At 39.5% G+C, this 13076-nt stretch overlaps 2 protein-coding genes across 2 annotated transcripts in view; both read left to right on the forward strand.

The window, feature by feature from the left end:
• RARS2 (arginyl-tRNA synthetase 2, mitochondrial) overlaps nt 1-13076 on the forward strand; it is a 64654-nt gene that overhangs the window by 50400 nt on the left and 1178 nt on the right. The window contains exons 11-19 of the mRNA XM_037039363.1: nt 471-566; nt 4152-4212; nt 5414-5490; nt 5990-6114; nt 6648-6715; nt 6800-6909; nt 8233-8328; nt 9928-10002; nt 11567-11630. Coding sequence (XP_036895258.1) covers nt 471-566; nt 4152-4212; nt 5414-5490; nt 5990-6114; nt 6648-6715; nt 6800-6909; nt 8233-8328; nt 9928-10002; nt 11567-11630 — 772 coding nt within the window. The remainder of the gene's footprint in view (nt 1-470; nt 567-4151; nt 4213-5413; nt 5491-5989; nt 6115-6647; nt 6716-6799; nt 6910-8232; nt 8329-9927; nt 10003-11566; nt 11631-13076) is intronic.
• On the forward strand, nt 1516-2513 carry LOC118982400 (28S ribosomal protein S15, mitochondrial-like). Its single transcript, XM_037039461.1, is given in 1 exon segment — nt 1516-2513. A coding segment is annotated over 1 exon segment (990 nt). The 5' UTR covers nt 1516-1523.

The raw sequence follows: 13076 nt of genomic DNA on the forward strand, positions 1-13076 counted from the left end.
AGAAAGTATTTCATGACATCCTCAGCAGTGCCCTCAAGGAAAATTTTTAGATTGCCATATACAGATTCTAATTTTTGATCAGGCAATAAAGACAATAACAAAATTCCATGGTTTATTACTTTATGACATGTTAAAACTAAGCCAATATTTAATATTACAATAACTGGAATTAGCAGAAAAATACGATGTTTCATGTTTAAACTGCTGAACTGAAAAATGAATATGCTGTTTCATTTTTTTCCAATTAGATATATTAAGGACGTATTTTTTAAAGATAACATAATATTAATCATACCTGCTCTTATTAGAGTCATGGTCAGATTCCATCTTATCTTCATTGTTTATACCACTTATTGCTACTTAAGTAATAAAAATAGCTTCTGGTTTGCCAATGATAATGTTAGAGATATTTACTTTTAATGGCTTACTTTCTTAAATTGCTTCAGAGTTACCTTTTTTCCCATATGTAGAAAAGGATCAGCTGTAGTGGATCTTTCTGGGAATGGCAACCCCTCTGCAATCTGTACTGTAATGCGAAGCGATGGAACTTCTCTCTATGCAACCAGGTTTGTATTGTATGTAAAGGTCAGCATTACAATGTGTATGTGACTTCATGTTATTGTTCTTGAACTGATGCTAAGACAATTATTTTATCCTCATATCTATTACCAAATGCCAGTTTTTAAATCTCTTGTTCTCATTAATCAAAATATATTTATTGGGTTTCTGTTTGTTGCCAGTTACAGTTCCTGGAAAGATTTAATATCATCAGAAAAGTGACTGAAAACTATTTAGAGTTAGTTAAACATCATAGGATTCCACAGCTGAATACGTTGTTCTACACGCTGTAAAACTGAGATACCTCATAATCAACTACAAGTATTTTACAATTGCACATTGGCAGGGAATGCACACTGATAGGTGGCCGTGTGTACTCAGTGGAGTCCCCACTCTGTAAAGACCATCTCATGGGCATGTACCAGTGACCATCTCATTGCATGTACCAGTCCTCATTCTGACTGTGGTGAAACAGGCCAAGGGAAAGTAGGCCCTATCACTTATATTTTTAATTCTGTCTCCACGGCTGATCCCTGTGGAAAGGGGCAATCTCTGTTACTCAGTAAGGTCTGGGTTTGTCAAGCACACTTATTTTGAAGACAAAGCTAATAGGAAGGAAAACACAAGACAATAGCCCTGGCTGGTGTAGCTCAGTGGATTGAGCACGGGCCTGTGAACCACATAATCATGGTTCGATTCCCAGTCAGGGCACATGCCTGGGTTGCAGGCCAGTTCCCAGTGGGGGACTCACAAGAGGCAACCATACATTGATGTTTCTGTCCTTCTCTCCTTCCCTTCCTCTCTAAAGATAAATAAATAAAATTTTAAAAAAAGAACTTGTACTTAAAAAAAATATATATATATATAGTAGAAAGAATTTTTATGCCAGCTAATTATTGGTGGACAGATTACAAGAGAAACCTTTGAGCAGTTATAAAAAATGTGTCTGCTGGTCAGAAGTCACCATGCTGAGGGCGGCGTGGAGGGTGCTGAGTTCCATTCGCACCCAAGCTCCAGTCCTAGGGCCGCCGGGAGGAGGGTGCGCCCGAGTTCCATCTGACCACTGGGGCATTCCCTTACCGCGCAGTTTCATCCTCTGGGCTGCCCGTGGATATGCCATCCAGAAACCAGTCCGGCCCAGCCAAGAAGATGATTCACCCCCTTCCACACTGCTCAAAGATTACCAGAACATTCCTGGAATTGAGAAGGTCAATGATGTCATGAAAAGACTCTTATCTTTGGAAATGGCGAACCAGAAGGAGAAGCTAAAAATCAAGCAAGAGCAATTGATGAACAAGGTTGTGGCAAACCCTGAGGATACCCATTCCCTGGAGGCTCGAATTGTTGCCTTGACGGTCAAGATCCGCAGTTATGAAAAACACATGCAGAAATATTGAAAGGACAAAGCCCACAAGCGCTATCTGCTGATGAGTATTGACCAGAGGAAAAAGATGCTCAAAAACCTCCACAAGACCAACTATAAAGTCTTTGAGAAGACGTGCAAGGAGCTGGGGATTGAGTACACCTTTCCCGCTCTGTACTGCCGAAAAGCCCACCGCGGCTGGGTGACCAAGAAGGCTCTGTGCATTCGGGTTTACCAGGAGGCTCAAAAGCGGAAGAAGCAAAAAAGGGCCTTAAAAGCTGAAGCTGCAGCCCAGAAACAAGGCCAGATAAACCCAGAAAGCTCTTCCAAAGTCGGACCAGAGGCAATCAAGGAAAACCAACAAATTCTGTTAAAGTTAAAAAAAAAATGTGTCTGCTCTATAGCTGTCCTGATCTGGTATCTTTCTGTGGCTATTATTAGGTCTAGATTTTTCTGTATAGAGTCATCCCTTGGTATCCATGGGGAATTAGTTCCAGAACTCCCCACAGATACCAAAATCCACAGATGCTCAAGTCCTTTATGTAATGTAGTATTTGCATATAAACTGCGCACATCCTCTCATATGCTTTAAATCATCCTTAGAGTTATTTTTAATATCTAATACTATGTACATAGTTGCTATACTATACTGCTGGGAATTATGACAAGGCCAAAGTCTCTACATGTCAGGACAGACGCATCCATCATAAAATAGTCCTGACCACAGAGTCCATACCAACAACAGAACCTTCTGTTCCCAAATTGTCTATTCCCAATTGCTAGAATCTGTGATACCTGTGGATATGGAGGCCCAACTGTATTTACCATAATACCCATACTTTCTTTTTTTTCTTTGGGAGAATAATTATCTTTTTGACACTTGTTGAAATGTTTAATTTTTCATCTTGCTCTGTCTTTAGTTGTTTCTGCCCCTTCATTTGGTTCTTACAGAATACACCTATGTGTGTAGATATGAATTACAGAAGTTGTTGTAATAGACAAATAAAAGTGCTGAATACTGACACAAGCACACAGTGAGGCTAGACACTGAACATTTGTTGTAAGACCATGACCATCACTTAATTTCTCTGGGCCATGGTTCCGAACTTTGTGAAATGAGACACCTGAACTAATGACCTAGCTTATTTTCTGGCTTTCAAAATCAAGTTCTACAAACTCAACTCACAACTTTTTCTTATATTCTTTTTCATTCTTTTATTGGATCAAAAGCTTTCTCTGTTTTGTCCTTTGCTCAAACCAAAAAGTCTAATGGGGGTGGATGTATGTGACTTCATTCTTGGAATAATCTTCTGTACTAGTGTTTCATAACCTGTTTTTCCTTATAACCCCTCATGAATTTTAATGCCACAGATATACTACATATCTATATGTATTATATGCAGATATGATTTATTAATAAAAAGAGTAAGATATGTTTTTGTCCTTCAAGAGCCTGCTTTTTGTCTCTATTGAGAATGCATATTTTGTGTTATATCAAGATTAGGAGGTGGGTACTAATGATATTTTATAATCCCAACATTTCAAAAGACCTGAGAACTGTTTAATTCCTCCCAGGGTTAAATATTGTCAAAAATAGCTTTAATTTTAAATTTCAATATTTTCATAATCTTGACTTGAAAGTTTTTAGTTTATGGTTTATTTTTCATTATTTTATATTACATGCAAACTCTTGTACTTAATCAGGGGTAAAAGAGATAAATGGAATTTTTGTCAAAGTACTTTATAATCTTTTAAAATGTTTTAGAATGTATTACTTATGACTGATCCAAAGTTTTGAAACTCGCTGATCGTAAAACAGAAGAGGGGCTAGAAGATAACTATTGAGCCACCGCATTACTGGTGTTTTACATATGTTAAGAGAATGGATTGTAAACAAGTGACAATAGGTGATTCCTTCCAGTAGACTTTTTATTTTTATTATCAACAAGTCCTAAAACATTTACCCACAGACACTTTACCTAGAGCTATTTGAGTTATTACTACTAGTCCCAGAGCTCTTATCCACTTACGTTTTTATCTTTTCACAGCACTCTTATTATTAATGTTATTGCTTCCCCAAAGCTATTTTTGTATGATACTGGGTTTGTAAAACCATGGGTAGCTGTGGGATAGTAGTTCTTAATTAGAAAAGCCTCATTACTAATTAAATAGGTAAAACAAACTGTCACCCAGATCTGCTTAGTAACTAGACTCATGGCCGTTTTTTCAGAGATCTTGCAGCTGCTATAGATCGAATGGACAAGTATAATTTTGATACAATGATTTATGTGGTAAGTAATCACAATGAAGAACAAAAGATTATGATTCCTACCTCATAAAAACTGCAAAGATAGAAGTTGGATGCCATGTTGAAAAACTATGGAAAAATAGTTTTGTTAACTATAGAAAGAATTCAGTACTAAGTGTGTTTAAGGTGGCAAAAAAGAACATGTAAAAATTAAAGAGTTCACATTGCTTCATAGTAAAAATAAAATTATTCAAATTAGGAAAATAGTTATGTGAAATGGACATGTACAGATTACTAAAATGCACTTTAAAGAAATAACTTTCTATTTTAAATATTTTAAGACTTACAAGAAGTTTCCAAATATAGCAGAGTTTTCATATACCCTTCACCTAGCTTTCCCCAAAGATAATATCTTACATAACCATAATACTTTGTTCATACACAAAGTTGATAATGGAAGAGACCTTAGTAAAATTTTGCCAGTTTTTACATGTACCAGTGTATGGACCCGCGCGCGTGTGTGTGTGTGTGTGCGTGAAATTTTATCACACGTGTACATTCACATAACCATCGCCAAACCACATTCAGGGTACAGAACTGTTCCATCACAGAACAAACTCCCTCATGGCAACCACTTGGTAATCACACCTGCCCCGCAAACTAACCCTTGGCAACCACTACAGTTCTGTTCCTGCCACTCCAATTTTGCTATTGTGCGAGTATTATATAAATGGACTCATAGTATGTGACCCTTCCAGATTGGCTTTTTTTAACTCGCATCATGAATGCCCTTAAGATTGACCTAACCTCTTCTGTGTATCAGTAGTTTGTTCCATTTGTTGCTGAGTAGTATTTTAGTCTCTTCTTCCCTTTCCTTCTCTTCCAAGTGCAACCTCCCTTTCCCCTAAGAAAAAAAGTTGCCATTAAATATCTTTTTAGAGCTTAGCTTTGTTCTTCTTTGACATAAATGTCATAACAGCTGAGAGAGGGAATTTAAACCGGAAACTCAGAATATTAAGTTCAAATGTCCTCCTTACTGTGGGGTGCAACAGTTCTTCCTTCCTTCTCTTCTAGTGCACTCAGACCTTCTTCCAGTGGCGTCCTCAGTGCATGCTTATTTAAAATATAGCAATTGGCAATGACTGTAGTCTGTCAGAACACAAATATTTTAATTTGATTCGTGTCCATCCCATTTCTCTAGATTAACTTATCACTCTTATTTCAAATACTGTTGTTCCCCAAAGACAGATAAAGGGCAACAAAGGCATTTCCAGCAAGTGTTCCAAATGCTGCAGATCATGGGATACGACTGGGCAAAAAGGTAAAGTCTGTGGTGCTTAATTACCTGTCTCAGGATCATGTTAGGTGCCAAGTCCCAAAATGTACCAAGTTGTTAAAGATTTTTTACTGAAATTTTTTTGTTTCAAGATGTTAGTGTGGAAAACAGATTTGCTTTTTTATACTAATTTATGCCCTGGCTTTATTAATGCATTGCTTAAAACATTTAATAAACATTTTTATTAGATGTCTGCTCTTAGTAGCTTGATGGGGGTCAAAATTCTTAACCCCCATCTCCTTTTTTTCAAAAAGGCAACTGGGAATTTAATCACATGCTCATGATTACCTCTATAAAATGATGCTGTGTATTTACCATCTTCTGTGGCATCCAGCAAACCACATCATATTGCATCTAATTAATTTTTTAAAATCCCACTATGAGAGGTGAAGTTCATACTACTCTCTAAAGTGGTATTATTCTATACTTTGATCACTAGCTCTTTTTCAGTTTTCCATTAACTAAATTGATCACTCTATTTCAGGTGCCAACATGTGCCCTTTGGGGTAGTACAGGGAATGAAGACTCGAAGAGGCGATGTTACTTTTTTGGAAGATGTCTTAAATGAGATTCGATTAAGGATGCTACAGAATATGGCTTCTGTTAAGAGTGAATTCACTTTTTTGTTGTTATAGTCATAATTTGTGTGCCACTATTATATTTTATTATATTTTGGGCTTTTGTGCAGTGTTATTTATTATGACCATCTCTCCATTCACTAACCTTGTCAAAAATAGCTTGCACTAATTAGAAGTACCAGAATTTTCAGACTTGCTGATCAAGTACTGTTCAGTTCAATAGTCTGAATTGATATTACCCTGGGCCTCTCTTTTCATGGACAGCTTCAGATTATCATTTCATTGTAGGGAGTAGTTGTGTTATAGAATTAGAAACAAGTGACAAGTCCTATGGCTTTGTTTAACCTTCACCCTTGGAAAATTTATTAGAAAGTTAATTTCATGTGTTTCTTCTTTTAATGAAAGGTGAGGGAATTGTCATTTTCAAAGGTAAAGTAGCCCACTGTGAACATGTCTGTCCTTGAGATTGCCAGCATCCATTTTTGGCAGATTTTATCTCCACTTCAGTCCCTGACTCTGTATAGTTTCCTTCAGGTTAAAGACAGACACCTTTGTCTGTTTCAGCTACGAAAGAGCTCAAGAACCCACAGGAGACTGCGGAGAAGGTCGGGCTCGCAGCACTTATTATTCAGGTGTGTTAAGACTGCTTCCTATGAGACCCTTTAGTTTGATAGTAGAACAAATCCCAGCGCTGAAGGTTTACTCTGTCATTTTAGGACTTCAGAGGTTTACTCTTATCTGACTATCAGTTCAGCTGGGATCGTGTTTTCCAGAGCCGTGGGGACACAGGTGTCTTCCTGCAGTACACACACGCCCGCCTCCACAGGTGAGGAGAGGCTGCAGGGAAACACTGGACCACTCTGCCCTTCCCAGGGTGGGGCGTGGCTGCTGTGATCCCAAGGCCAAAGGCGCTGTTTTCTGGGCTTCTGTGATGCCTTATATTCAAAACTAATAGAAGTACAGACTGACTACCTCTTATGTTGGGTTTTGGTGGAGTTTTTAAAATATTTACTTACTCGGAACCTGTGTAGGAAATGCTTTTATGCATATTACTTTATTTACTAGTCACAATAATTTGACCAAAGAATATACTCCATTTTCGGATAAAGAAATAGATTTAGGAAAAGTTGAGGTATCAGGTTGAACAATGTTAGCTTCAAACACCAGGACTATGGTCATCTTGCACTTAGGGACCAGGATATGTTCTGAGACATGTGTTCTTAGGTGATTCCGTGGTTGTGTAAACATCATAAGAGTACACTTAACAAACCTACATGGTGCGGTGTACTACCTACCTGGGCTGTATGGTATAGAGTCTATTGCTCTTTGGGGGAGCGAAAACAATTTTCCCTGTACTCTTCCTTCTGAGTTCGTGACCGAGATATTCCTATACTAAAAGATAGATTAGCAGCAGCAGAACAAAAGTTTAATAACACATGTACTTCCTGTATACATGGAAAAGACCTAGGAAAACTGAGTTACTTGCCAAAATGCCTGAAGCCACCACCTTAAATACCATCTACAGCTGAAAACAAAAGATGTTTGGGGTGGAAGGAATCAGTTATGGGAGGTTGCCAGGGAAAGCACTTGTAAAGAAGGGTGAGGTGGTCATGTGAATTGAAGTCCTGGTCTTCTACATTGAAAAGAGTTTCTACAAATGACATCATCTCCATCTTCCTGGTACACCCTGACAAATGGAGATTTCTCTCACAGATGTCTTTTACAAAGGGAACTTCTGCTTGATTTTCAGAGCTTCTCCTGTTTCTGCTATCTCTTAAAATTAACCAGCTTAAGTAATCCTTATGCCAAATAGGCATATTTTGGGGTAACAGTTGTTTTCCTACAGCTCCTAGGCTGTACAGCGTGTTACTATACTGAATACTGTAAGCAGTTGTAACACATGGTATTTGTGTGGTGTGTTGTACAGTAACATTGATGGCTACGACATCACGAGGTGATAGGAATTATAGGAATTTTTCAGCTCCATTATAACTGTGGGAGCACCATCCTAAACACAGTCCATGGTAGACCAGCACAATGTGGCATGACTGTGTTAAGGAGAGCAAGACCGTACTATGAGATAGTGTTCATAACTTGTAGTTATGTGTCCTTGAATGATTTGTTTAATCCTTTGTTGTTTTTATAACAGTTTGGAAGACACTTTTGGGTGTGGTTATCTAGATGACTTCAACACTGCTTGTTTACAAGAGCCACAGTCTGTTTCAATTCTCCAGCATCTTCTCAGGTACGGTTTTCTAGTATTATTGAGTCAGCTTCTGCTTAGTGAAATTGTTACTGAACCTGGGTTTCTGTGCCCGATATTTCAAAAGGCCAAACCTCAAAGCAACATTTGGAGTTCATTGATTGAGGAGCCAACGAAGAAGGTGGGAGACGAAATAGTGCCTTCAGTTCAACTTACACCTGGACTAGGTTAAGGAATTTTAAGCTGGAGAAGGGAATAAGGGGAGTTAGGGTAAATTCCTGTGGTCTTTGGTCTCTTGATAAGGTCTCAAGGAGTACCGTAGACTCCAAGATGCTCTCAGAGGGCCACATGTGTCAGGGGTGGTACTGAGTTCCATTATTCTCTGCAAAGTAAGCTTGTTCATTATTGTGTTGTGGCCATTCCCTTCTCTAAAGAAACAGAAACATTGAACTTAGATGTTATATATTGAATATAGTTTTCCTAAAAATGTTGTTTGACCAGTATGGCACAAATTAATCCAGGAACTGTCACAGTCTTGCTAAACCCCACAGTTTAAACATTAAGCAACCTATGGCTACAAAGGGAGTGGGTAGGTTAATATAGCTTTGTTAGGGGAAAAACTGAGGATCTAACTTGCAGAGCTGAGCAGAGAGCCTGGCTTATGGGGTACAGCTACAAAACGACTGTTGGTGGTTTGCTGACCACTGGAATGAACAGGCCAGTAGCTAGCTCCTACCTGTCCCTTCCCTGTCACCAGCATTTTCCTAACAGAGACCAAGAGGTGACTGTCTGCCCTTTGAGCACAGGCAGCATGCTCATGGTCAGTTGTTAGGTCTTAAACTTATTACCACTGAACTAGTCCAGGTGCCTACCATCCTCTAGGTGGTGGTATGAGAATGCCAACCCTGGTGAAAGAATAACTGTTCAGTTTTTTAAAAGATCATCTTCTCACCCTCTGTGATAAGTGAAAGAAAATCCCTGCCTTTGTGCAGCTTCCTTGAAACCGTAAGTTTTTCATTTGCCTCTTGGTTTCAATTCACAGTTTCAAATATACATCTGTCTGAGGCCCTCATACTGGGTAGACCTCTCCTTTCAGCACTCTCTCCCATTGCTGGGGAAGTCATGAGATCCATCTCTGAAAGAGATGTGGCTGGTTAACAAGACAGTTTTTTCTCTGATTGCCACACATCAGTCAGTCATTCTTTCCTGGGATCAGAAGGATTTAGTCTACTCACATTTAACTGACTTGTGAGGAAAATAAGCCAGCTTAGTTTTCTTGGCATCAAGGATAGACTGTTTGCTACGTACTATGTACCTGGGCTGTACATAGTTTCTAGACTATGTTCCTAAACATCACTAAGTGGCTTTTTACATTCAGTTCAACAGCCCTGATTTGAGTTCTTGCTCTGGGCTAAGCCTAAGGGATAAATAGGTGATTTAGAAAGTACCTGCCATCAACAAACTTTAAGAAAGACAAATGTGCCTTTACTGTCGACTGTACCCAAGGTCTTTTTTCAGATACCCTCTAACCCTAATGATGCCAAGTCAACCTCACATCCTGGGTCTTTGTCCTAACAGCTTAGCTTAGGGTAATATGTGCAATCTTCCCCTGACAGCTGCTCCTGCTGTCTTTTTTTTCAGGTTTGATGAAGTGCTTTACAGATCATCCCAGGACCTTCAACCCAGGCACATTGTCAGTTACCTCCTAACTCTAAGGTACCTTTATAATCCTATTTTCAGATGTTAAAAGACATCTAAGACCCGATCTGACAAAGGACCTTTCTTTTATCTGAAGTTTTCCTATAAACAAACCCTTAGGCCTAAAAAAATTATGTGCTTTAAGTTACAGGAATTCTTGCTTCCTCGTTGCAAATAAGCAATTAATGCTCATTTATTTATTCACTCAGTAATAGGAGGTACAGTCACTACAGTCAAGTGAACAGGAAACAGCCTCATGCGATGCAGAAGCAGTGTTAGGATAGAGTGGATCTAAGAAAAAATGTTAGAGCTCTCAGCCCAACCTTGAGGGATCAGAGAGGGCTCTTAGGAGGACGGGAGTCGATCTTACTCAGGAGAAGCAAGGTGGCAGAGAAGGAGGAAGCAGCCCAAAGTTGAGCAAGAACATGATACATGAAAAGAGCTACAAGCATAGCCTTGGGAGGGATGAAGAAATGCAGCATTGACATGTCTCTTTGCCAGGTACTAAGGCATTTCCTCTTATTTTCAGGGCAGCAGGATCTACAAAGAGATTCTAAGCAGAGGCACAGAAAACTCGGTCAGCTACAGGGTAGAAATGAATAGGAAGTGAGTCAGTGACACTTCAATAGAAATTTCATGGTGGTTATTTTAGAAATTTTGAGTAGAAGTTGATTCTATCTTCCGTAGCAACAGCTATTTAGGATATATTTGCTTTTATGCAAGATTTACTGAAATCAGATTTATTGGGACTGTTCTCTTGATTATGCTTTTTACCTAGTCTTCCCCAAATTTACGTAGTTTTTTTCCTTTAAATTCCACTGAGATATATAAAGATAGAGGAGCCAGAAAGTCTTATTAAATGTCACCCAGTAATTGAAACAGATGTCATAAGCATCATTTCTCTGGCACATTGTTGAACTTTCTGCCATACCTAAATAGAAAAGATGCTTTAAAGATGAGTGGCTGGGATTAAAAAAAAAGACCATGGGAAAAATGAAAACAAAGATGAGTAGCTGGGTAGTTCAATTGGTTAGGGTGTCATCCTGATCCCTGGTCAAGACACATACAAGAATCAACCAATGAATGGCATAAATATGTGGAACAACAAATGGATGTCTCCTCCCCCCAAAATCAATAAGTTTAAAAAATATATTTAAGTGGCCAGTGTGTGTGCAGAGTGGACTGATAACTAGTCTCTACCTTACCTCCTCACCATACAGAGGAGGAAAGGCAGCCCATATTAAAGGAAGCCTAAATGAGGGGAAAACTCATTATTACAAAGGTCTTGTATACTTGTAAAACTAACAACGAAATCATAATCTTTAGAACTTGCCACCTGTTATTAGCAGAACCAGGACCAAAATCTAAAACTTGAGTTTAATGTGAATTCTGGTCTCAACTTTCCAACTTTTAGTACATTTTAATGGCTCTATCTAGGCTTTGGGGAGTGGGGGTTGGGGAGGGTTGTTTTTGGGGGTTTTTTTTTTAATCTTTAAATCGAGAAAGATTAGCTATTGGGCCTATACATTACAACAAGAAATGGCTGCAGGTCCTAATCACAACTTCCCTCTTCTCATTTCAGTCATCTTGCAGCTGCGGCACACAAAACACTACAAATAAAAGGGAGTTCTCCTGAAGTCGCTGGGGTATGTTACATTGACTATGTTGTGTGTAATAACACCCTGGGATTAATATTACTGAGTCAGTCTTCCAAATATTTCTAAAACAGTATACTATTTTTCAACTATAGTAATGTACTTAATAGTCTGAGGTAATAATTAGAATTAGGTTGTAACAATCAATGTTTATGTACTTTCCATAAACATACTACACTATAGAGACTTCTGGCCAAGATGGAGGCATAGGTGGAAACACTGTGCCTCCTTGCACAACCAAGTTTAAAGCAACAAAGTTTTAGTAAAAAAAACGCAACCAGAATAACCAATGAGGACTTCCGCCAAGATGGAGGCATAGGTGGAACACTGTGCCTTCTCCCACAAACAAGTTTAAAGACAACAAAGTTTTAGTAAACAAAAACGCAGCCAAAACACAGAAAATTGAACTATACGGAAGTCCAACAACAACGAACCATTCAACCAGACCAGTAAGAGGGGCGAAGCCAGCAGCGGAGCAGGGTTGGGCAGGATAGATCCCCCGACCCAGGGGTGCAGGCAGCCGTGCATGGGTCCCAGGTGTGGGGTTGCGACAGGCAGACCCAGTGAGGGTGCAAGGTGGTAGGCTGACTGCAGTCACACATTCACACACAGATAAACCAGCGAAGGAGTGAGCAGTGAGACAGGCCCCAGCAGCAGGAAGCAGCAGAGGGGACCGCCATTGCCCCTTCTGACCCCACTCCCACATACAGTGTCACAACCCAGCAACTGAGTTGCCCCACCCTGGTGAACACCTGGGACTCCACTCCTCATACATAACAGGCATGAACAGACCAAAACATGGCTCAAGAACTCAAAGCCCCAGAGCCAGTAACTCTAAGTGACCAAGAAATAGCCAGCCTCTCAGATGCAGTTCAAAACACTGGTGATCAGGATGCTCACAGAACTGGTTGATTTTAGTCACAAATCAGAGGAACAAAGGAAGGCTAAGCTAATGGAAATGAAGGGAAATGTACAGGAAACCAATAGTGATGGAAAGGAAACTGGAGTGGACCAGAAAGAAGAATTCCAAAAAATGAGCGGTAGGAACCTCCAGGACATCTTTAAATGTTCCAACATCCGGATTATAGGGGTACCAGAAGGGGAAAAGAAACAGCCACGACTGGAAAACTTATTTGAGCAAATAATAAAGGAGAACTTCCCCAGTCTGGCAAAGGAAATAGACTTCCAGGAAATCCAGGAAGCTCAGAGAGTGCCAAAGAAGTTGGACCCAAGAAGGAACACACCAAGGCACATCATAATTACATTAGCCAAGACCAAAATGAAGGAGAGAATCCTAGAAGCAGCAAGGGATAAGGGGACAGTCACCTACAAAGGAGTACCCATCAGACTGTCAGCGGATTTCTCAAAAGAGACTTTACAGACAAGAAGGGGCTGGGAAGAAGTATTCCAAGTCGTGAAATCCAAAGACCTACAGCC

Source organism: Sturnira hondurensis, unplaced genomic scaffold, assembly GCF_014824575.4.
Source record: "Sturnira hondurensis isolate 20B ecotype Veracruz unplaced genomic scaffold, ASM1482457v3 Scaffold0025370, whole genome shotgun sequence".
Taxonomy (NCBI): Eukaryota; Metazoa; Chordata; class Mammalia; order Chiroptera; family Phyllostomidae; genus Sturnira; species Sturnira hondurensis.